General features: G+C 42.8%; 1 protein-coding gene across 3 annotated transcripts in view; it reads left to right on the forward strand.

Moving 5' to 3' along the window:
* The window catches only part of LOC115079264 (mucin-5AC-like), a 264061-nt gene extending 241173 nt beyond the window's left edge, over positions 1–22888 (forward strand). For all 3 annotated transcript variants that reach the window (XM_029582610.1, XM_029582612.1, XM_029582611.1), the window contains exons 28-31: positions 993–1030; positions 13116–13151; positions 17641–17670; positions 22683–22888. In XM_029582610.1, the coding sequence (XP_029438470.1) occupies positions 993–1030; positions 13116–13151; positions 17641–17670; positions 22683–22690 (112 nt within the window). In that variant the 3' untranslated portion in view covers positions 22691–22888. The remainder of the gene's footprint in view (positions 1–992; positions 1031–13115; positions 13152–17640; positions 17671–22682) is intronic.
* Positions 22889–25236: the final 2348 nt, after the last annotated feature.

Below are 25236 nucleotides of genomic sequence, written 5' to 3' on the forward strand. Positions count from 1 at the left end.
TCACCACTTCTTAAATTCACATGCGCTATGTTAAGCCTCTCTCAGGCCACATCTGTCTCATTTCCTGCTCAGATATTTTCCTTGGTATTGAACATGTTTTGACACTGCTTAAAACTCACTTTGTGGGGTTCCTGTCCCATGTGTGTCCCTAATTCAGATCTGCTTAGACGTTTGCCTGAAATTGTTTGTTTTATTCTTTTTTCATGCTGCTCAGTAGAAATGGAATAATTAGCCTAGACTATGCGCGCTCTGCTGCTGACCTCAACGGGCAATTATCCACCCATTTATTTAATGAGCTTAGGCTCATCCCAAGCTGAATAACCAGTTTTCATTGAGCTGTAATTGAGAGGATGACAAATGATGTTAAGGAGGAACAAGATTAGAAAATAGACATTACCTGAAGGGAGGATTTCAGTGAAAGTTTACATCTTTAAACATTTGTTACCATTAGTTCTTTACTCCACTTTGTTGGGTTATTTTTGAAATTAATTTTTAGAGTGATTTGGAACATTAAAAGATGCTTTAAAGTTCCCAAGTACAGCAATGTGTCACTTCTTTAAAAAATATACACTTTTTAAAATGATGGTTTCTCACACTTGAACAGTGCCAGTGATTGCAGACTTTTTGCATTCATGTGGACTGCTGGCATGATTGCTGTTGCCAGTGGATCTCTGTCTGTCAGGGATTTCTCACAGTCATCTGCAATTTTTCAAAGGCCAGTTCTCTAGTTCTACCATTTCTGTAAAACCCCATCAAATAGCTCTGGATTGTCACATAAAAAAATCCTCAAAACTGTAGCAGTTGTAATTGTTTATAAAATTGTAATTGTTCCATTCTAATCATACAATATCACACAGAGTGGCCAGCAACATAACCTTTGCACTTCTTAAATTTCACTGAATTCTTCATGTCATAAGGATAAGGATATAAAGATAAGAAAACACAACATGATTAAATAAGATTTTTCCTGTATTTTCTCTTTTTTCTTTTAGCTCCATGAGTGATCCAGGATGTTTAGCTGATTTTAAAGGTACTCCTTCCTCTATTGGTCTCTATGAAGTTCATATAGTTTGCCAGTCTGTAACCTATTAAAAAAAACCCAGAAACACTAGAAAATAGAAACAATCCAAGCAATAGCTTAAAGTTGAAAAGTGCATACTAGAGGCATGACACAAAGACACATACTACTTCCTCACAGCAAGTGAAAATTGGCATGAGATATGAATGGTATAAGTTCTCAGGCAATTGTAATTTTGCACCAATGTGAATAAAAATTACAATTCCCCTGACAAATTTTAGTCCTGATTCCCCCATGCCGAATTTCAGCCAAATCTATTCAGCAGTTTCTGACTTCCACCATGCTGACAGGTTGGACAGACAGATGAACACACCAACAATAGGCACTCTTGCTCAAGCAAAATGCACCTAAAAATGAAAAAGCACAAATGTATTGCATTCACAAACTGTTTGGAAGTACACAAATGAATCAGGAAAAGTTGGAATACTGGGCTCATTAAACCCAAAGTGGAAGACTGACCACGTCAGGATCAATTTGGGTAGAACCTGACCAACTAACCTGTCGAAATATTCAAACAGATAAACACTGACATATCAGAAAACCTTTCTATTACACTTTCCAACAGTCAAAACCAATGACTACCGCCTCTCTGGGAGTGTAAGAGACCAACAACTACATTAATGGGCCTTTGCACAAAAACTCACCCTCAAAAGGTTTTACTGTGCAGAACAAATTAAGTGGAGGAGGTGAGTTGCTGCCATATTGAAATTCAGCAGCAATAGGGAAAGAGGGCGTCATGCTGTGTCCTGTCCCGGTCTTCAGACGGAGTTGTTAGGGATGGTATCTGCCTGGTGGGAGGGGAGGGAAAGACGGTGGCTTGTGGCCCCGTTTTTGATTTATGCCCGAAGCTGGGGGGGCAGTTGGGACATAATGCCTCCTTCATACCAAGATGTGGATCTGAGCAAGCAGCTGCATTTACTTAACGCCAGGAGGCTGGAAGGAGGGATCGGGGGGTGCAGTCCCTTCATCTTTTTGTCTTGATGGTAAGGGAGATTTTAAGACTTTTCAGTCCCGGTAAAAATCTACACCTGGTCCGAGGCATGCGTTAAATGATTGGGCTTTACCAAGACCATGGAAAATAATGGGTGTGAGAGTATCATTAATATGAGAATAAAAATAGTAGCATCTGCAAGTGCAAATATGACTAGGTATTAGCTAAGGGGCAGATTTTAAAACCTGCGTGCGGGCGCAGATTTGTTCGCGCAACCCGGCCCGAACAAATCTACGCCCGATTTTATAACATGCGCGCGCAGCCGCGCGCATGTTATAAAATCCAGGGTCAGCGCGCGCAAGGGGTGCACAATTGTGCAACGTGTGCACGCCGAGCCGCACAGCCTGCCTCTGTTCACTCCGAGGCCGCTCTGAAATCGGAGCAGCCTCAGAGGGAACTTTCCTTCCGCTGCCCCCGCACCTTCCCCTCCTTTCCCCTACCTAACCCGCCCCCCAGCCCTACCTAGAACCCCCCTTACCTTTGTTGAAGAAGTTACGCCTGTCTCCCAGCAGGCGTAACTCACGCGCGCCAGCTGATGGCCGGCCTGCGATCCCGGGCACAGCAGCAAATGGCCGCTGTGCCTGAAGGCTCAGGCCCCGTCCCGCCCCGGACCACTCACGCCCCACCCCTTTTTGCCCGCGCGCCGCCAAGCCTATGCAAGATAGGCTCGGCGTGCGCAGGGGCAGGCGGGGGCAGCTTTTCGGGGGTTACACACGTAACCCTTTGAAAATCTGCCTCCAAGGGTATCATAAAAATATTTCATCATGATAATCAGTTATTACATTTCAAAGTGATATAGATATTTATATTGCTTAAAAACAGTGTCTATGTAAGGCCACCCCTATAAAATAAAAAAAACACAATGAAGACAGAAATTCAGAGCGCTTCAGTCCATAAAATGAAGGATTCAAAATGTCTTCTGTGGCAAAGGGTGGGATGATTTCAAGTTATGAGGTCAATGGCAAATGATGTACAAGTCTCGCAGCACAGCACTCTGGAAGCTGTCCTCGACGTACAGCCTCTGCGCACTCATCACTAATTCAGATGTTTGTGTTTATGGATTAATACCTCATAAGAGATGCATAAAAACTGAAATTAAGTAAATAAGACACTCTAGAATAAACATCAATAACCTCTTGTATGTAGTAATCCCTATATACACTATTCATGTGGATATCCAATACTGTTTTGTCATTGTTCAAAGAAGCAGCTATGTAATGTCCAGTCCCTTCTTTGTTTTCCCATTTTTCTTTAAGATAACACACAAATTGCACACATAAGCAACCTAGGTGCTCATTCATTCATTCATTCAAACTATGCATATATGGTCATGACACATAATGTAAACCCCAAAAAGTAGAAAGAGGAAAAGAGGAAAGGGGAAAAAATTCACAAGTATTTGTTAAAAAAAAAAACCCTCAGAAACCCAGTAGCCAAAAAACCCCCCACCACCCCACAGTACCTCCTTCCCTGAATGGGTTGAGACTGAATTTAAACAAAAGTTAACAGGGGGAAAGGACATGGTTATCATCCCTTACCATATTATACTCTAGAACATACTATTTAAAACATTTTGCCCATAAAACGTCTGCACAGTGTCTCTTTCACTTAAATGATGTCAGAAGCTATTGTTTATTCATTGCACTTGTCTATAGTCTGTAAACTCTGTCTTCAGCTCTACACAATGTAACATGTACAGCATATAATGACTCATAAACAAAACACATAATGACGGAGAACCATAAACAGTAAACAATTATTGAACATTACAGCTCATAAAGTAGATCTTTTAAAAGAAAAATAAAATTATTTGGATCCAGAATTAAGCCAAAAAAACCCCCAGAATTTTAAAATCAGATCTGTTAAAAAAACAAAACAAAACAAAATCTAGGAGAGAGAGAAAAACAAACACAGGTTTTGCACTTTATCTGGCAGAGCAGTTTTCATTCTTGTCAATCTGTAAAAAAAGAAAATCTCACATACGAAGAGAGGTTAATCTTTTAAATCACATCACAAGGCAAGAATAGCTATAAGCAAGTGAACTGCACAATTAAAGTAGAAAACCACTACTTTGATTAACTTAGACAAATAAAAAAAATAAATCTTATTCTTTACTATGAGATTTTGATTGCTTAAGCACAAGAACCAGAACAGTTTACATTCCTTTCAGGTGAGAAAAAAAGGTGAGAAAAAAGCTTATAAAACAGATTACTACCTATCTCTCCTCTCCCAGCTTTACAAAGCTTTTTGCTAAAACAATAGCTGCACAATTAAAATAATACAAATTTGAAATTAGGTATTAGCTCTCTTTCCCTCTTCTGGCTCATTTTTCCCCTCTCCCCAGTGCTTAAAGGTATTGGGGTAGATTTTAAAACCCCTGCGCACGTAAATCCTCCAGGATTTACGCGCGCAGGGCACTCACGGGCCGGCGCGCCTATTTTGCATAGGCCGCCGGCGCGCACAAAGCCCCGAGACGTGCGAAAGTCCCGGGGCTTCATAAAATGGGTGGGAGGGGGCATGTCCGGGGGCATGTCCGGGGCAGGGGGCGGTCCGGGGTGTGGCGATGGTTCGGGGGCAGGCTGGGAAGGTGGCCCGAGTCCCCCGGCACTGCGGCCTGTGCCAGGGGATGCAGGGGCGGCGATCGCAATTTACACCTGCTTCAAGCAGGCGTAACTTGCCCAACAAAGGTAAGGGTGGGGATTTAAGTAGGGCTGGGGGGTGGGGTAGATAGGGGAAGGGAGGGGAAAATGGGGGGACGCAGAAGGAAAGTTCCCTCCGAGGCCGCTCCGATTTCGGAGCAGCCTCGGGGAGAACGGAGGCAGGCTGCGCGGCTCGGCGCGCGCAGGCTGCCGATTTTGCACAGCCTTGCGCGCGCCGACCCCGGATTTTATAAGCCACGCGTATCTTATAAAATCTGGTGCACTTTTGTTCGCACCAGTGGCACGAACGTTTTTAAAATCTACCTCATTATGTTCTTATCTGATATTAATAAGCCCGATCTTCCCAGCCTGATGTGGGAATGGAAAATGAGCTGCCAGAGGTGTCACCTGATTTTGGCGCTCCCCAACTGGTTTTTCAATGGGGGAAGGTAGTTCAGTGGGCACAGGACAGATGCCCCCTGGTTTTGGAATGGATCTCTCTGCCTTTTTTGCAGTCTTCAGGCGTAGTCCTCAGCTCTGGCCAATCTTAACAGGTCAGGATTGCAGGCGTCAGATTCCCGCACGCCTGGTGCTGCGGTTAAGCGTCAGAGTACGCCTAGATCTGCTGGGGGTCTCCCCGATAGGAACCCAGATGGCACAGATGATGAAGCTGATCCTTTGTCCGTGGAGAATGAGGAAATTCCTCTGGGATTGGAGCCATAAAGAACTATGTTGAGGTTCTTTTATAGCGATGAGTTACCAGCTCTGATTTCCCAGACACTGAAGATGCTGGGAGTACTGAGGGTTGAATCTATGACTGAGCCAAAGAAAGATCCCATTTTGGGGACTTCCTGGATGACATCATTGGGGTCAACAGCACTGTGAGCTGGCTCTGGGCCCTGCCCCCCCCCCACCCCCGAATCGGCCGCCATCCCTCCCTTAAAATTATAAAAAACATTTTTTTCTCTGCTGGATGTAGTGCAGGACATCGAGGGCTGCTATTTCGCCACAGTTTGGCAGAAAAACGAGCATCCAGAGACCCACAGTGAGCCCGAGATTGGTGCGGCCTACCTGGCTATCCTGGTGAGTTTGCTCCGGAGCACCTCTGTTCAAATCGGCTGCCATCCTCCCTCAGTCTGTTTTTCTTTTGTCTGTCTGGCGCTTGGTGGTGATAAAGGACGTGTGGGGCTGTCAATTCGCCGCGGCTGGGGACCAAAACGAGCGCTTTGCGACCTGATATGCGCCAAAGATCGGCGCGGACTCCCCAGAAGAAAAGGCATAGTGTGGCCAAGATGGCTGCCGCCATCGCAGGAGATAGCACAGCTCTGGTGGCAGAGGTCTCTTAGACGGCCCTCCTAAAAATATCTGCTAGGGTTGCTGAAGTGCTGGATGCCAGGCTGTTAAAAATTCAATCCTCCATGGAGGAAATAAAGAATGCAGTAGAGGGGCAGGCTAAAAGACTGTACGAGGCGGAGCATAGAGTATCTGATCAGGAAGACCGGCTGCATATTGTGGAAAGGCAAGTACAAGATCTAACCACACAAAATTCCTCGCTGCTGGACCGTTTAGAGGATCAAGAGAATAGGAAATGGCGTAACAATATCAAAATAATTGGCCTTCCAGAATCCGTGTCAGACCAAGAATTGTATGATCTTATTGAAGTCTGGCTGCCGGCTCAGGTGGGTCTGACTTTGATTTCTGGTCGCTCGCGCTGCGAAAGGGTACATAGAATGGGGCCGACCAGGGAAGCGACTAGCAAGCCTCGGCCTGTGATGGCCAGAATTTTAAACTGGTCCCACAAAATTCAACTTATGAGAGCCTTTCGGCAGCACAGGGGTGTGGAATATCAGGGCCACCGGATCATGCTGTTTCATGATTTCTCCGCAGCAGTCTCAGCGCAGCCTAAAGCTATGTCTCCTGTATGCACAGAGTTACACAAAAGGGGGATCCAGTTTGCACTACTTTTTCCTGCCAAACTCCGAGTGCAGCACAATGGTACTACCCTGTTTTTCTCTAAAAAGGAGGAAGCCAATTCTTTTATATCCTCGCTGGAACAAGTCAATGCTACTTGAATGACGCAGCTCTGATGGACTGAAATTCGCCAGCAAGTCAGGTCTTCAAATTCCTAGCGGTGTGAGCCTGCTGGCTCTGCATTTGCAAAAGACTTTGTTTTTCAGTTCACTGTAGTTACCCTATGACTGACTTTGGGCCCCTAATTAAGGGTACAGTTCTCGTCTCCTCACAGTTTCTTTTTTTATTACAGTTCACTGTTCTTTGAGGGGTGGTTCAGCGGTTTAGTAAACTTCAAAGTGTTTGTTTCATTGTCACCAGCTGTAGTGCCTTAAGTATAGGGATGGTGGCGGCGAAGGCTTGGGGGGGAGGGGACAGAGAGAAGCCCATGGCCCTATGGGGCAGATGGGTATTTCGTGCCTCTTGTGGAGCAAATGTTATGGGGTTGGATGAGACCCGTATGCGTGGAGTATGTGTGGGTATGGATGCAGACTGTGTGTGGGGGGGGGGGTGGGGGGGAGGAAACAGGTTGGGGGGGAGAGGAGGGTTCAAAGATACGCCCAGGAGCCCTTTCGGTTTCTTAAATCTGTCTGGAAAGTTTTTCTATTGTTTCAGACGTGGGAGGCGGGGCGCCCAGGCTGGGGGGCGCTCGGTCCCGTCACTGTCATTGTCACTTCTGTGCTATCTGCTATTATTATGTTCCCTTTAAACAGCTGACATGGTATCGGTTAAGATAACATCTCTGAATGTGGATGGCATACATTCTCCAATCAAAAGGAAAAAATTGCTATCCATGTTTCAGCGTTCCAAATCACAGGTGGTCTTTTTACAAGAGACTCACTTGACGGAGCTGGAACATAACAAATTGAAACGGGAGTGGGTTGGGAGCTGCTACTCATCCTCGTATTCTTCGCGACAGAGGGGAGTAGCAATACTTCTGCACAAACAGGTACCATTTCAGCTGGATGAGGTGTTACAGGATGTGGAAGGTCGTTATGTCATTGTGGTGGGGACACTCTGCCATCAAAGAATAGCTTTTTGTAATGCCTATGCTCCAAACGTCTATTCCCATGATTATTTCACCCATTTGTGGGTATTTTAACGAAATTACCTGATTGCGCCCTCATTTTGGGAGGTGACTTCAATTCGGTCATGGATAAGCAAATTGATTGTAAGCCCCTAGAGCTGCGAGTAGTAATGACATGCATCAAGGCTTTAATTTTCTCTGTAATGAACTCAATTTAATAGATGTTTGGAGGACTCTACACCCAGGGGAACAGGATTTCATATTTTTTTTCTCATCTTCATAGCTCTTATTCAAGGTTGGATTATATGTTGGTGCCCGAGCGTTTTTTTTCTCGCGTCTCAGACGCCACTATCGGGCCTATTTCAATTTCTGATCATGCCCCCGGCTCTGTTACTTTAAATTTGGGTAGGTCCCTTCCTGCAGCTTTTTCTTGGAGAATGCCTCCAGATTTAGACACTGATGTGCGCTTTCAGGAGTACCTTAAAGAGGGATGGGACGAGTATATTCAATTCAATAATACACCTGGCATTGACACGTGCACGCTTTGGCTCGCTGGAAAAGCAGTAATGAGGGGGAAAATTATTGCTTACGTTGTCACGCATAACAAGCAGAGAAATGCAGAAATTCTGCGTCTTACCACAGAGTTAAAGCAAGCGCAGGTTAAATCTGCTTGCGACTCAACTCCAGCCAACAAGCAAGAGGCTGACCGGATACGGAATGCCTTAAACAATGCTCTGCACCAGAGAGCATCGAAATCCTTAAGATATTTTAAATATCAATTATTTAAACATGGGAATGTTCCGGGTAGGCTTCTCGCGAACTTAACCAGACCTCGCAAAATCAAGTCTTTTATTGCAGGGGTTAAGGGTAGTGATGGTACCTATCATACTGATCCACATAATATTGAAGCGAGTTTTGTAAAGTATTACAAGTCGCTATATGCATCTAAACCTTTCCCTCGATTGCAGTCGGAAGCTTTTTTTCAACATCTAAATTGGCCAAACCTGCCTGGAGACACCCTCCATACATTAAATGCCCCCATTGTGGACTCTGAAATTTTTGCTATCATACAGAAACTGAAAAAGGACAAGGCAGCTGGTCCTGATGGGCTAAGAATTGAGTTTTACAAAATCCTAAAGTTCCCATTATTGACTAGTTTAACCTTATATTATAACTCTCTCATTCAGAGTGAGAACCTCCCACCAGATGAAAATTGTTCCACTATCATTTTATTGCCAAAACAAGGGAGGGATTTACAAGAGGTGGGATCTTACCGGCCCATTTCTCTAATAAATGTGGACATCAAAATTCTTGCAGCAGTTTTGGCAGCTCGGCTCAGCATTATCTTGCCCACCTTGGTGCAATCAGATCAGACTGGCTTTGTTTCTATTTGCCAAGGGGTGCAAAATGTGAGACGGCTCATTTCTGCCCTAAATTACTATCCCCAGGAGGAAGCTCTTATTCTAAGTTTGGATGCCGAAAAGGCTTTTGACTCCTTATCCTGGGACTATATGTTTTGGGTGCTTCAGCAATATGGGATAACTGGGGACTTTGTTACATGGCTACAAGTTCTGTACAACAATCCTAGTGCCAAAATTCTTAATAACAGAGGTTTATCGGTCTCCTTCCCTCTGCAATGTGGGGTTCGGCAAGGGTGCCCACTTTCCCCCCTACTATTTGTACTAGCAATAGAGCCACTAGCTGAGAAGTTATGACGGGACAAAGGATTTTGGGGAATCAGTTTGAGTGGACATCCCGTTAAACATGCTTTGTTTGTGGATGACATTCTACTCTTTGTTGGATGACCCCGGCAGAGTGTGCCCATAATACTCTATTTTTACACTGTTTCGGGATATAGCGGGCCTTCGCATTAATTTTTCCAAGTCAGAAGCATTGGCCCTACATTCATGGCTTCCACAGACGTGGCCTGGCTCCTTCCCCTTCAAATGGGCACCTGGGAAACTAAAATATTTAGGAGTATGGATCCCCAGAGAATTGGATAAGCTCTATGAGTGTAAAATATGTGAAACCTTGGCATCCTTGGGGCGGCAGTTACAGGCCTGGCAGTCTCTTCCCCTCAATTTTTCAGGGCATTGTGCTCTAGTTAAAATGATGATTGTTCCTAAATTGCTATACAAGTTACACATGCTTCCACTTTGGCTTAAGGTTTATGATCTTAATAAATTGCAGAGGGGGTTGATCCAATTTATATGTTGCTTGTCAGATGCGTTTTATTGGGGAATGGATTCTTGATGAATATACTTACTGTGAAGAAGGGATGTTAAATCGTATGACTTGGCCCTGGTCTCCTCTCTACGTGGTCCAAGCTCCTGCGGCCATGGTACAATCTCTCAATATTCCCAAATGTTTTTTTTATCCATGCCGCAGGGCCTGGCGGTGGCTCCGTCGGCTGTATAGATTGCCAGGCTTGTTCTCATTGTTTACCCCGCTGGTAGGTAACTGTGATTTTCAGCCTGGTATTACCACCAGTGGCATCTTCAAGACTTGGGCTCGCTGTGGACTTAGGTATACCTATCATTACTTTGAAGAAGACGTCCCTCAAGTGTTACAATATACAACTATGGTTGAGAATTACAAGTTACCCCGTAAGTTTTTCTTTGCCTACCTACAAGCTCGCCACTATTTGCAGGCTTTTCGCTGGCAATCAGAGGAGTATGCATGTGAAACTGCTTTTGCTAAAACACTGGTTGAGTGTGCGTACTTACATAATTCTAGAGTTGTGAATCAGAATCGGTTCGGATTCCGATTCCGATTCACATTTGGGTTTTTTTTCATCGGGCCCGATCGCGGTTTTGTTTATCGGCTGTGCCCGATAAACAAAAAACCCACCCCGACCCTTTAAAACTAATCCCTTTGCTTCCCCCACCCTCCCGACCCCCCCAGAAACATTTTACAGGTACCTGGTGGTGTACCTGGTGGTGTACCAGTGGGGGTCCCGGGAGTGATCTCCCGCTCCCGGGCCGTCGGCTCCCACTAATCAAAATGGCGCCGATGGCCCTTTGCCCTTACCATGTGACAGGGTATCCGTGCCATTGGCCGGCCCCTGTCACATGGAGGGAGCACTTCTTCATGAAGATCTGACTCAATTTTGTCTTACAGTATGGCCCTTGAGGGGGCTTGGTTGCTGAAGCATGGATATTCTACTGTGGTGATTGCCAACTTGCTACGAATGAGAAAGTTCTCCTATGTGCAGGTTTGGCGAGTGTTTGAGGCTCGGTGTGAAGCTTGAGGAGTTCTTCCTTGTTTGGTTAAGATTCCGCTCATTTTGGAATTTTTGCAGGATGGATTGAATAAATGGCTGGTCCTTAATTAATTAAAAGTACATCCTGGACTATGATAGACCACTGGATTAAGAAGGTAGCCATGGCCATGTATGTGGATGCTGAACCGCCATGGCCTAGTCAGGTTAGGGCTCAGTCCACTAGGGCTCAGGCAGTGTCATGGGCGGAGGTTAGATTGTTGTCTCCCATTGACATTTGCCGAGCTGCAATGTGGTCCTCCTTATGTACCTTTTCCAGGCATATTAGTGCATGTGTGCTGGATGTGCAGGCCCAGGAGGACACAATCTTTGCACGTGCAGTGTTAATCGGACAGTGGGCAGCCTCCCACCTGGTTCAGGAGTAGCTTTGGTACATTCCACTGATTTTAGATCCACCTGTCCATATGCCAAGAAAGGAGAAATTACTACTTACCTGATAATTTCCTTTTCTTTAATAAGGACAGGTAGATCCACCTTCCTGCCCGTGGCTTCCGGATGGTTGTGCTATTATCCTTCTGCGTGGCTATGTGTTCCAGGGGTTACTGGTAAATGTTACTCCAGTCCCTGGACTAGTGTTATTATACTCTGTCTGAGCTCTGTGTTTTCCTGTTGGCTAAGTGCTGGAATGGTTAACTGTTAATAATCAAGTTTTGTTTAGTTTGTCCACAGTTGGCTTTTGCAGAGAATACTGGCGGACTGATGTCAGTGCAGGAGTTTTTATGCCACGATTTCAGCTTTCCTCTGTCTCCATCTGCTGGTAGAGGTGGATAACCCAATGGTTTTGGATCCACCTGTCCTTATTAAAGAAAAGGAAATTATCATGTAAATATAATTTATCAATATTACAGGACCTATGTAATAAAATACATTTTTAACAGGCACTTGAAGTTCAGTGTGAAAGGGGCTTGCAGGAGAGCCATTTTGAAAGATGAAAGTGAAACAGCAGGAGGGATATAAGCAGTTCTTTTCCTACTGCCAGCTTGCTATCCAGAGGAGGAGTGTTGGGTTGCCACTTGCCAGGGCATCAGAGGAGAGAGCATTGGTTCAAGAAAGGGGGGGGGGGAAATGGTGCAGAATAAAAAGTCTAGCATAAGGGAAATTTGTGGGGAGGAGTCAACCTCGATAATAAATGGTTATCTGGCTAAATTCTAGAATTTAGCCGGACAAGTTGTGGCATGTTCCTCGGGTGGGAGGTAGGCATTCCGGGGAGGAGCGGAGATAGCCATTTAGCCTATCCGGCTAACTCTGGCTGTGCTGAAGGGCTAGTCTAAAGTTAGCCAGATGCACATATCCGACTAACTTTAACATAGCTGGATATATTCAGTGGCGCTGCCAGCATTACTGAATATTCCAGTTAAATTAGCCAGATAGGTGTATCCGGCTAACTTAACTAGCCACTCTGTGGCTAAATATCGGCCTCCAGAAGACTTTTCCCAAGTGCCCCTTTGCCTCTTCTTATTAAGGACACATGTCTTGATTAATGGTATGGTTACAGGTCCTAGCGATGTCTTTTTTCTATTTACTGTACTACATATCAATACAAAGTACCATTGGCATTTAGACTGAAACAGCCCTATTGCTGATGAATCGTGCCACCAAATGCAGAAATATAAGGCATGAAGGGCCTGATATTCAGCACCACTTAGCCAGTTAAGATGGGACTTAGCTGGTTAAATGGCTCCATCTGAATATCTAACTACAGTCAGCAGCTGCCACTTAGCCGGCTAACTTTTTATCTGGCTAAAACATTAGCCGGCTGAATAAGGGGTGGGATTGGGCATTCAGGGAAAGAGCCACTCGTCCATCTAACATATCTAGATAAATGCCAAAATTCTGTATTATCCAGCTTAATTAGCCAGATAAACCTATATGGCTGAGTATACTGAGCAGCATGGCCCTGCGAATATCTTGGCTTAAGTTAGCCAGATACATTTGTTTGGCTAACATGTGCAACCGGATAGCAGCTGAATATCGTCCCCAAAATTTGAACATAAACAGCCATAATCAACCAAGAAACATTCGATGTTTGTTAACTTATAAATAATGCAGTAATGTAACTTGCTTATTATATTTCCATTTTATTCTTGTAGCGCCTGGAATTCCACATTTTGAAGTGCCTGCATTAGGTAATGTGTTTTTTCCTTTTACATAGAGAAATATTTGTCTACTGTGAGTCTGTGAAATTACTTTGCTTGTAAAGGCCTCTACAAAGCTAAGTAGACGTCCAGGGCAGCCCTAAATTCCATGTTTGTTATCAGGAGCAATTCTGAGCTCCATGAGAGTCAAAAGTAAGAAGCAGTCCTAAGCCCTGAAGAGCTGTGAGTTACTTAGGAGTCAAATCTAGTGTGCCTCCTGCAATAGAGGCACTATCACCTTCAAAGCTGAGATGACTGGCGCTAAGAGCAGTTTTGACTCCTTCAGTACTGAGCTGCCCCATGAACTTCAACTCTTCAATTAGGAAATCATAAGTAGATGTACCATACTCTTTTGCCAGAAAATGATCTGTTTATTTTACTCTTCCATAAGTTACATGGGAACATGACATCAGGAAAAAAACCAGTTGACCTATCTAGTCTTCCCATTCACACCAACTAATTCAGATTTACAATCCCTACTACTACCTCAAAGATACTGTGTTTATCTCAAGTTTTTTTATTTTTATTCAGATACTGTTGTCTCCAACACTTCCATAGGGGGCTGTTCCATGCATCTGCTATGCTCTCTGTAAAGAAATATTTCCTTAGGTTACTTCTGAGTCTATCCCATGACTCCTTGTTCTAGAGCCTTCTTTCCATTGAAAGAGTTCTGCCTTCTGTGCATAGAAACCTTGGGGGTACTGAAACATCTCTATCATATCTCCCCTATCTCATCTTTCCTCTCCAGTATACATGTTTAGATTTTTAAGTCTGTCCCTATATGCTTCAGAATGAAGACCATAGATCATTTTAGTAGCCACCTCTGGGCTGATTCCAACCGGTTTATATCCTTTTGAAGGTGTGTTCTCCAGAAATGTACACAGTTATTCTAAATGAGTTCTTACGAAAGAGAACTCATTTTACCTCCCTTTTCCTGCTGACCACTCCTCTCCTTATGCAATCAAGCACCTTTCTGTCTTTTGTTGTCACCTTATCTACCTGTTTGACTACCATATCAGATATGATCACCCCCAGATCTCACTCTTTCATACTTAGAAGAATTTCATGCCTATAATGTACCTCTCTCTTAGGATTTTGCATTCTAAATGCACAACTCTGCATATTTTAGCATTAAATCTTAGTTGCAGGACCCTAGACCAGTGATGGCAAACTCCAATCCTTTAGTGCCACAGACAGGCCAGGTTTTCAGGAGATCCACAATGAATGTACATGAGATAGAAACATAGAAACATAGAAACATAGAAATGACGGCAGAAGAAGACCGAATGGCCCATCCAGTCTGCCCAGCAAGCCTCACACATTTTTTCTCTCATTCTTATCTGTTACTCTTAGCTCCTTGTTCTATTCCCCTTCCACCCCCACCATTAATGTAGAGAGCAGTGATGGAGCTGCATGCAAGTGAAATATCTAGCTTGATTAGTTAGGGGTAGTAGGGGCAGTAACCGCCGCGATAAGCAAGCTACACCCATGCTTATTTGTTTTACCTAGACTATGTTGTACAGCTCTTGTTGGTTTTTTTTTTCTTCTCCCCTGCTGTAGAAGCAGAGAGCCATGCTGGATATGCATTGAAAGTGAAGTATTAGGCGCATTTGGTTGGGGTAGTAACCGCCGTAACAAGCCAGCTACTCCTCGCTTTGTGATTGCGAATCCTTTTTTTTTCTTCACCCCTGTCGTTGAAGCTATGCAGGATATGTGTGAAGCATCAGTTTTTTGTTTTTGTTTTTTTTTTTTTTTTTTTTCCCTGCCGTTGAAGCAGAGAGCTATGCTGGAAATGCGTGATGTATCAGTCTTTCTCCCATGCCGATGCAGCAGAGAACCATGCTGGATATGCATGGAAAGTGAAGTATCAGGCACATTTGGTTTGGGGTAGTAACTGCCGTAACAAGCCAGCTACTCCCCGCGTTTTGAGTGCGAACCCTTTTTCTTCTCCTTTGCCGTTGTAGCAGAGAGCTCTGCTGGATGTGTGAAGTATCAGTTATTCTTCTCCCCTGTCATTGAAGCAGAGAGCTTCAATGCTGTTGAAGCTTAGAGCGATGTAGGAGTCACAGTAAGCATGTGTATGTTTATTTAATAAGGGTATTGTGTCAATAGCCATCATTCTGGCGAGTCACCCACTCTTCATTGGTGGCCTCTTGACTTTATGGATCCGCAGTGTTTATCCCACGCCCCTTTGAAGTCTTTCACAGTTCTGGTCTTCACCACTTCCTCCGGAAGGGCATTCCAGGCATCCACCACCCTCTCCGTGAAGAAATACTTCCTGACATTGGTTCTGAATCTTCCTCCCTGGAGCCTCAAATCGTGACCCCTGGTTCTGCTGATTATTTTCCTACGGAAGAGGTTTGTCGTTGTTTTTGGATCATTAAAACCTTTCAAGTATCTGAAAGTCTGTATCATATCACCTCTGCTCCTCCTCTCCTCCAGGGTGTACATATTTAGATTCTTCAATCTCTCCTCGTACGTCATCCTATGAAGATCCTCCACCTTCCTGGTCGCCCTTCTCTGTACTGCTTCCATCTTGTCTTTGTCTTTTTGTAGATACGGTCTCCAGAACTGAACACAGTACTCCAGGTGAGGCCTCACCAAGGACCTGTACAAGGGAATAATCACTTCCCTTTTCTTACTTGATATTCCTCTCTCTATGCAGCCCAGCATTCTTCTGGCTTTTGCTATCGCCTTGTCGCATTGTTTCACTGTCTTCACATCATTAGACACTATCACCCCAAGGTCCCTCTCCTGCTCCGTGCACATCAGCCTTTCCCCCCCCATCGAGTACAGTTCATTCGGATTTCCACTCCCCATATGCATGACTTTGCACTTCTTGGCATTGAATCTCAGCTGCCATATCTTCGACCACTCCTCCAGTGCATGCAAAGCTATCTCATGCATATTCATTGTAGATCTCCTGAAAACCTGGCCTGTTTGTGGCTCTTGAGGATGCGTTAGACCATTCCTCAAGCTTCGCTAGATCCCTCCTCATGTTTTCCATACCTTCCTGCCTATTTACCTTGTTGCAGATTTTAATGTCATTGGCAAAAAGACAAACCTTTCCCCACAATCCTTCATCAATGTTGCTCATAAAAATATTGAGAAGAACTGACCCAGGGACCTCTAGTAAAGCCTCCCTCCTCGGTTGAGCTCCTTTTGTTGCCTCCTACTTAGCCAATTTCTAACTCAATCACAGTTTAAGGCCCATACCAAGAGCACTCGATTTATTTATGTCAGCTTTTAAACTAGATGATGGGGGAAAGCCGATAATTACTCAGAAGCATATGATTTGGAATTAAATATCTTTGAAGGATACTAACACAACAGGGAAGTTAGGGCATCGCAATAGATGCTAAAAAAAAGCCCAGTTGCTTTTAGTAAAGGGCAGACAGAGCAGAAAGATTCCAAATTACCCCTGTCAACTGATAAGCAGGTTGTTAATGCAAATAAAATATATACTTTGAAATGTCTGTATACAAATGCTGAAGTCTAAAAATAAGATGGGAGATTTAGAATGCCTAGTGCTGAATGAAGAGGTAGAAATAATAAGCATTTCAGAAACCCAGTGGAAGGAGGATAACCAACGGGACACTGTGATACCAGGATACAAATTATATCACAATGATAAGATGGATCAAATTGGTGGAGGGATGGTGCTATATGTTAAACAAACAGGATAAATATTATCTTTAGTACCGTCAGATATATCCCATTTGGTCCCATCACGTTATCTAATTTAAGCTTAGTTAGCTCCTACAAACACACTTTTCTAAATCTCAGTTGAGGTTTTCCTCACTTTCAATCTTATTTGATTCATTTTATGTGGTCCTGCTCTAGGCCCTTCCACCGAACAGAAATATTTGTTAAGCAATTTCGCTTTTTCCTTGTCAGCCTCTACATATTCACCCCCTTCACCTTGGAACTATGTTGTATGAACAGTAGAAACCTACACCTTTTTTTCTCATTATTCTAATATATTCACCATTATGAATTCACCGCCAGCGCATGAAGCAACTTATCATGAAAGACAGCTAATTTTGCACTTTGTTCTTTCTTGGACCATGGTTTCTTGGGTTGAGGCAAAAAATAGTAATGTGACTTCTGGTGCCTTTGTGCAGAACCACCAGTATTTCCTGTTCTTTCTCGCATTCCTCAAACAGTGCAATAATATTGTATGGTTAAGTGAGTCATACAGCCCACTAGCTGTTTCCAGGGCTGCTCTTTGGGTGGTGAGCAAATATAAGCACTTCATCCATACTTAACTCTCCCCCAAGGGTTCAGTACACACCCAAGTCCCACCAACTTGAGCAGCTTAAACCAGAAATTGAACATTATTGAGGTAAAGCACTGGGTCTTTAGGCTGTCATGAGTGTCGCTGGCTGAAAACCTTTGTACAGTATGTTTTGTTTCTTATATTCTTGATTTATTAATATCTCAGATCTCTTTGCTGTCAATGTTTGTTTTTCTCCTTCAGAAGCTGAATCTTTGGGCAGACCTGTCACAGGTAATCATTTTAAAATAAAGATTCTACAGGAATATGTTTTGCTCATCATTTCAAAGTGATCCTGCAGCAGTAACATGTGCTAATTGCAAACATGCCTGTTAAGTCCTTGCTGTCTTTACTGAAACTAGGGCACCATATAATACACATGGTATTGATGGTCTTATTGACCAATTCATTTAATCTATAGCAGATGCCGTCTTTCCTTTTGAATAAAGAAATGAGGCTGCTATGTCAATTCACCGGGATATGTAGAAACAAAGGTGAATGTATTTGTGACTAACCTGTAAGAACTGTGCCCAATCATGTGACAGCAGCAAGGCCTGGTCGGCGCCATTTTGGAAAACGGTGCTTACCGAGCCCAGGGCTAGGGGGTGCCTCAGGCCCTAACAAGCAGCTGATTGCCATTATTTGAGGTAATGGGGTGTGGAGGGGTTGAGAGGGCAAGATGAAGTTCCACTATCGCATCAATGATTTTTTGTAGACTTTATGGTCCGGGGAGGCCTTCTATCTATTATATCACCAATAAGGTTTTTTCTAATATTGGGGGATGGGGTGGGGGAAGTGGGAAGGAGGATCCCAATATTTTAACTTTATATATAGAAAGGGGAGGTGGGGGTTGGGGGCCACCCTTTGCCCATTATTTATGCAATGAGGTTGGGGTTGGTCCAGGGGATCATTGATGCATGAACATTTATGTCTATTTTTATACTTTTTTTTTAAGGAGCCGCCATGATTGACAGCCCTGGGGTGGAGAGGGGGACACTTTTGTGAACTTTATTCAAATTTTTGGTGGCAATTTTGTTTCTCATAACTGGGACTTTTAAGGCAATGGTGACCCATGCGTTGAGGGCCACGATAAAACATTGTGGCTTACTGAATCCAGGCCTAGGTTTGGCACTTAAACATACAAACATAGAAATTTAAAAATCCCACCCATCTGACCACCTCTGAGATAGCTGGATAACTTATTATCTGACTATGTTAGGGGCAGCTGATTTTCAGCATTATCCATCTTTCTTAGCCAGCTAACTTTAAAATAGCTGAAGAACAATCCCAAACTTACCCAACTAATTTTAGATAACATAGTATAGTCAATAGTGCACTTGCACTGTTGAATATCCCAGCAAAGTTAGCCAGATAAGATCTATCTAACTAACTTTATTAGCTGACCAACATCTGAAAATGGGACCTCATAGTTTCTATATTTGTAGAACATAGATGCCAGACAAGTAACTAGTTTTTTCTGGTGCAGCGATATCTCTTTTGGTGTTGACATCATCCAGGGTGCTATAGTTCATCCCCTAGCCCTGGGCTCTGTCTGCACTATTTTCCAAAATGGCGCCAACCAGGCCTTGCTACTGTCACATGATTGGGGCAAGGTCTGGGCACAGTTCTTATATGCTGTTTTATTTTTCTTTTATGAAGGGTTTTTTTTATTAATTTAATGTTTTTTGGCAATTTTTACTTCCTAGTTCCCTGGCACAGTCAGTTTTGTTTGTCCACACCCCTGCTATATGATTCTTACCAGATGTAAGAGAATGCAAAATAGGAGCAAGGAAGTGAATATCAACAAAAGAGTCCAATAACAGCCCACTTTCCATCCATTCACCAGAAGCAAAGTAGGAGAAATAAACCAATGTTCAAAATAAAAATAATTCAATATAAAAATAAAAATCAAGGCCAAGATGGTGAAGATTAAAATCAGTATAAAAAAATAAGAGAAAAAATGATAGATTCCTTGTCTATTCTGTGTCTCCTTACTGGTCTCCTCCCTTCTGTACCACCATCCATGTCCAAGAATTCCTTCTTTTGAAGGGAAGGGTAACTGTAGTGTAGCTGCAGCATAAACTGGACAAAAAGTTGGCAAAATCCGCAAGCCCAGTGTCAAAAAAAAAACTCAAACTGTAATCGAATTCTCAAAATATCTTCAAGAGTCTAGACTTCTCTTCAAAAGCCTCTTTACCTTTGCTGCTAACTGGTCACTCAGGCAAAAAGATCTTTGATGTAGCCTTTCCAGATACGCGGGGGATGCCCTTCCTTCCAGACTGATCAATCTTCTAAAAAGATATATCTTCAAAAGCAATTTTCCTTCAAGTCAATAGCCCACAGGAATGAGTTAATGACCATCTAGTGCTTCTACTCCTTATCCAACTATTTATTTATTTACTTATTTATTTTAAAGAATTTTGTTACCTGCCCTTCCAAAAGAGTTTGGAGTGGGGTACAATAAAAACATAATTAATGCAATACTAATTAGAACCAAAACAATAAAATCATCATACTACAAGATAGAATAAAAAATACACAGGATCAAGAAGATGTAGTAAGTCACTCTAAAGAAGAGATAAGGGATTTAATCTGAAACAGGAAAAGCTTTACTGAACAAGTGTGTTTTTAAAAGTTGTTTGAATTCTTTGCTATCTTGGATGAGACGGATGATATGTGGCAAGAGAGTTCCATAGGGGGAAACCATAAATGGAAAAGGAATGTTCCCTGGTCACAGAGAGACATGCTGAATGAAGGGGAAGAGTATCTAATAGTTGTTGACCAATTATGAAAGGTTTTGTTACAAACTTCCATCTTAAGCCATAAACCTCTGTGAGTTCCTTTCCTTGGATGAACAGTCTTTTGTAAATTCACAAAACCACTCACCATCTACAATCTCGAGACCATAGATCACTTGAATTCCCTTTGGTTTACATTGCTTAGCTGACTGAGACCCATGAGCGTGTTTTTCTATTGTGGCTCCAACATTTTGGAATTCTCTTCCTGTCGAATTACACTTGGTGCTATGCTCAAAAACATATAAGAAGATGCTAAAAACCTATCGGGCCAATTTTGTAAAGGCCATGCATGTAAAAAGCAGGGTCTTAATTGTGGTCGGGCCTTGCACACACCACACGCAACCCACATTACACGCAGAAGCACCGGCCCTACATAAGGAGCGGGTAAGTGGGTGTGGTCTGGGGGCCAGGCAGGACAGCGGCCATTAGGCCCTGTCCCAGGGAAGTGTGCTCCGGCAGCCGGCCAGCACACATAACATGCTTCTGCACCAAAGGAGCAGGTAAGTTACAAAACAAAAAAACCCCTCTATTTACAGTTAGTATAGGGGTCGCATCCATGTTCGCTCACCGGGAACCACGCGCGGGTCTTAAAATTGACCCCTATTTGTTTAATTCTACATTTTAATCATGCCTACCCTTAAGTTTTATTTTTATTTATCATTGTATGTGCTGTTTTAGTTTGACTTTTATGAAGGGTTTTTTAGTTATTTAATGTTTTTTGGCAATTTTTACTATCTGTTTTTATCTCTTTATGTCAAGTGTTTATTATATATTAGGAATGTTAAATGATGTAAACCACCCTGAGCTATAGCAGAGGGTGATATATAAATATTAATAAAGATAAAGAAGCGAACGAGACGTGGGGGAGGGGAGTGTATTTGCAGGGTAGATGCAATCCAAGGAGAAGAGATCTTATATAAGAAATTATGGATGATAACTGCTGTTTTATATGGATAGCAGACAAGCAGCCAATATAATAATTTGAGAACCAGGATAATGTGCTCTCTGATATGGGTTCTCGTCAATGGACAGGCTGCAGAGTTTTGGATTATTTGTAGAGGTCGTAGGGTAGATTATGGTAAACCAGCATAAAGGGAGTTGCAGAAATCAAGACCAGATAGGAATAGTGATTGGAGAACAGTACAAAAGTTTGAGGGTTCTAAGAGGGGCTTAAGATGGCATAAGAGCTTTAACTTGAAAAATGAGGATTGAATGATCAATTTTACTTGAGGGGCAATTGTTAGTTTGGGATCTAGGAAGATTCACGAACCTTGTTTGAAAAGGAAAATAGAATGTCATTCAACAGAAAGGCAGCTGGGATGGAATAAGGAAAGGAGTGGCCTAGTGCAATCAGTGATCTCTGTCTTGAGATTCAGTGTCAATTAGTTTGTTTGAACCAGTCTTGCATTGATTTGAAACGTTGTGAAAGGAAATGGCCGGTATGTAGCCAAGAGGTTTATGGGAAAGAAAAATTGGATGTCATCAGCAAAGAGTTTGTATGATGTAGCTAGTTGTCCTAATATCTTACATAGCAAGGTTAAATAGAAATTGAAGACCACTGTGGACAGGGCTGAACCTTGAGGCACCCCTGATTTTATGGGGTGCAAGGAGGAGCAAGATGAACCAATTGTTGAACCTATTCAGAGAGGTATGAGGAAAAACAGGCAAGTACTGTACCAGCTATACAAATTTCCCTGAGACATGAAAGAAGAATTGACTGAGCTAATGTGTCGAATGCTGCAGTGAGATCTAAGAGAATGTAACAGGTAACAGGTACCAGAATCAAAACCTCGATGAATAGTGTGTAAACTGGACATAAGCAATGTATCAGTATTATGAAATATGTGAAACCTAAATTGATATTGATCCATTGTTGTATAGTCATCAAGAAATTTTGATAGCTGATGCAGGTCTGCTGATTCACCCACTTTGGTAATAAAGGGAAGAGATGATATGGGACGGTAGGTAGAGAGACCTTCAGTATTGAATGAGGGTTTTTTTTAATAATGTTTTTTCAGAGGCCTTCTTTAGGCTCAGTGGTAGCATGCCAGAAAGAAAAGAAGGATTAACAATTTCAGTAATGGGCTCTTCACATATGTCTTTACGACAACACTTTAGGAGAGTAGAACAATAATCTATGCATAGGTCAAGGAACTTAGGGAATAGAAAATCTCCTTTACTCTCTCCAACCCTCTAAACCCCTGATCATGCTCCAGCGGGATTTATACCCCACTGAAGACTCCCACAAAAAGGAGGTTTACAGCCATGGGAAGACTCCAAAAAAGCTAAACCCCCCCCCCCCACTGGGGAACAATATAATGTGACAGGCAAAGCCGGGTCACACTGGTTTTGCACAGCGATGAATGTCCCATAGAGCTACTCAACTTGGCGTCAAATAAGATCTCGTTGTATTTTCATAGGCTTTTCATTTTCCACTTTTATTGACAGAGAAGTAAACCAGCATTCAAAGAACCACCATTTCGGGGCATTGAGTTCTTCAGTTTTGCAACCATTCCAGATGACACAGGACCAGATATCTCCTCACTGTGAAAGATGGCCATAAACAGAATGTACACTGAATTTCCTGTTGAAGAATGCATTTTTTTTAAATTTCAGTATTCCCCGTACTTTGAGTATAAATGTTTCTGCTCTATATAAATACATATGTTAATAAAGAATTAATCTGTACACCAGCCATGCCTCATAGCATTCATGTTGTCTTACTTTTCATTCTAAAAGAGATAGAATCAAGCAGTAATTTACATAATTCTTGCAAATTAGTCACCAAGGAATAGCATGAGTATATTATTCCAGATATATTCCGCAAAATCCAAAGTTCTGAGCGGAGTACATAAAATGTCCCACTTGTTATCTGGCCACATATATCTGGATAACTCTAACCCTAACCAGCCATTGATTGAATATAGCCAGTTAGGCCTAAAGTTCTCCGGCCTCATTTGGTTCAATAACGTGCTACTTACCCGGATATCTTCAGAGATATCCGGGTAAGTAGTGCCTCTTAGAAAAAAAAAAATAGCGGGCCTCCAGGCCTGATGCCTACCCCTCTACTACCACATGTATATACCCCCTCCTCACGCCACTATACCAAAAAGCTGCCCACAACCTTGAAAACTTTAAAACATTCATAGCAAGATTGCCATCAGCCTGGCCCTTCTCCCTCCCTCCCCACTAAAAAACCTTTAGATGTACCTCCTCTGCCTCCCCCCACAGTCTTCCCCCCTCCACCATCCCAGGCTGACACCCTACCAACCACCAGTTACCTGCAAAGGTGATCCCCCTTCTCCATGCCGGGATTGCTGTTCTCTGTAATCCCTGCTGCGTCCAGGCTAACTTAGGTTATTACCTAGGTATTGCTTGCTGCTTTACATAGGTAATAACGCTAGAAGCAACTTTTACACTACACTTCCTAGGTTGTAATGTGCCATGATTATCACAGTATATCTAGCATTCACAGCATACATAAACTGCATATCTTCTCAACTCCTGGTTTGACTTTATCTCAAAACATCAATATGATGGAAAAAAATCCTTATTATTTTGTTAATAAGGAGATGTAGTCTAGTGACTAGAGCACTGGGCTGAGAACCAGGGAAGCCAGAGCTCCAATTCTGCTAACACTCCTTGGGGAATCCACTTCATCTTCCTCTGTCTCAGGTATAAACAGATTCTATGCCCTGTGGGGTTAGGGACGTACCTGAATATAACTCAACTTGGGTTTGGAAAGGGGAGTAATAAAATCCAAAGTCAGTAAAGAAGTCTTGGTGTGGCTGGATTCAGAGCATGAATCTACATTATAATCAAGTGAGATTGTTTTAAAAATGCCAGGCCCCATTTTGAAGAGTTTTGCTATAAATTCAGAATGGGAATTTAAACTTTGAATAGGTATTTAGCCAAGTAAAATGGCCTAAGAAACTGTCCTGCTCTCTTGGCTATAAGTATTCACTGGCTTCCATAGCATGTGGGGGGTGTCTTTAGGTGGGGAAGTACAACAGAGTGAATACATGTGATTTTCAAAAGTGTGTGCTATTTTGTCCCAGCTCAGTTGTCTGCACCAAAAGCTGCTAATTTTGAAAACATGGTTGGATTCTCTTTGAAAATTAGCAGCAGTGTATGCAGGCTTTTCAGAACTGCCCTCATTAAGGATTAAGATTTTTTTTTTTTTTTTACATTTTTCATCCAACAGAAATCCAAGTTGTGCTTTGATGTGATGAGATCTGAAATGAAGTGGGTTGCCCTGGATGAGAGATTTCAGGTAGTGTTGGTGACTCTGCAGAGGTACATTCTGGTTCAGAAGGTCCCGTTTATCTGATGAGATGTTAAACCAAGGCTCTATGCTAGCTTTACAAATGTAGTTCCACTTAGTTATCCTCCTTAGAAAGCAATAGCAAACTATCCCCTAGATTCATCAAAATGTGGTAATAACACCCCTGCTAAGAAAAAGGGGCACATTTATGGAAATTTTAGAATTACTGCACCACACGATAACATACCGCTTTGCATTGGTAGTATCATATAATGTAGTAAACTTTTCACACCCTGTGATAATTCCTAATTTGTGTTGAGAGAGGGAGACTAGCTGTAAATACCTCATAGTAGTCAAGTATATCTCTGTAGAAGGGGTATCTAATAGCACGAGGTGAGGTGTTGGTGGTAGTTTAGGGGCCAATTTTCCATGCAGAGTGAGACGAATGAACAGCACAGTACACGTTGGTGAAGATTTGATGTCTTTTGGAGTGAGGAAAGTCTCACAAAGATGACATTTCTACTATGTTCTTTCACCCTAGCTTGATGGACTCTATAACAGGGTAACATAGTACAAAGTTTCATCTTTGTGAGACTTTCCTCACTCCAAATAGAGTTAAATCTTCACCAAGGTGTACTGTGCTGTTTGTAAATCTCTACATGAAAAACTGGCCTCTAAACCCTAAACCACCACCAACACCTCACCTCGAGCTATTAGATGCCCTTCCTATAGGCATAT

The sequence above is a fragment of the Rhinatrema bivittatum genome, chromosome 17 (genome assembly GCF_901001135.1).
Source record: "Rhinatrema bivittatum chromosome 17, aRhiBiv1.1, whole genome shotgun sequence".
Taxonomy (NCBI): domain Eukaryota; kingdom Metazoa; phylum Chordata; class Amphibia; order Gymnophiona; family Rhinatrematidae; genus Rhinatrema; species Rhinatrema bivittatum.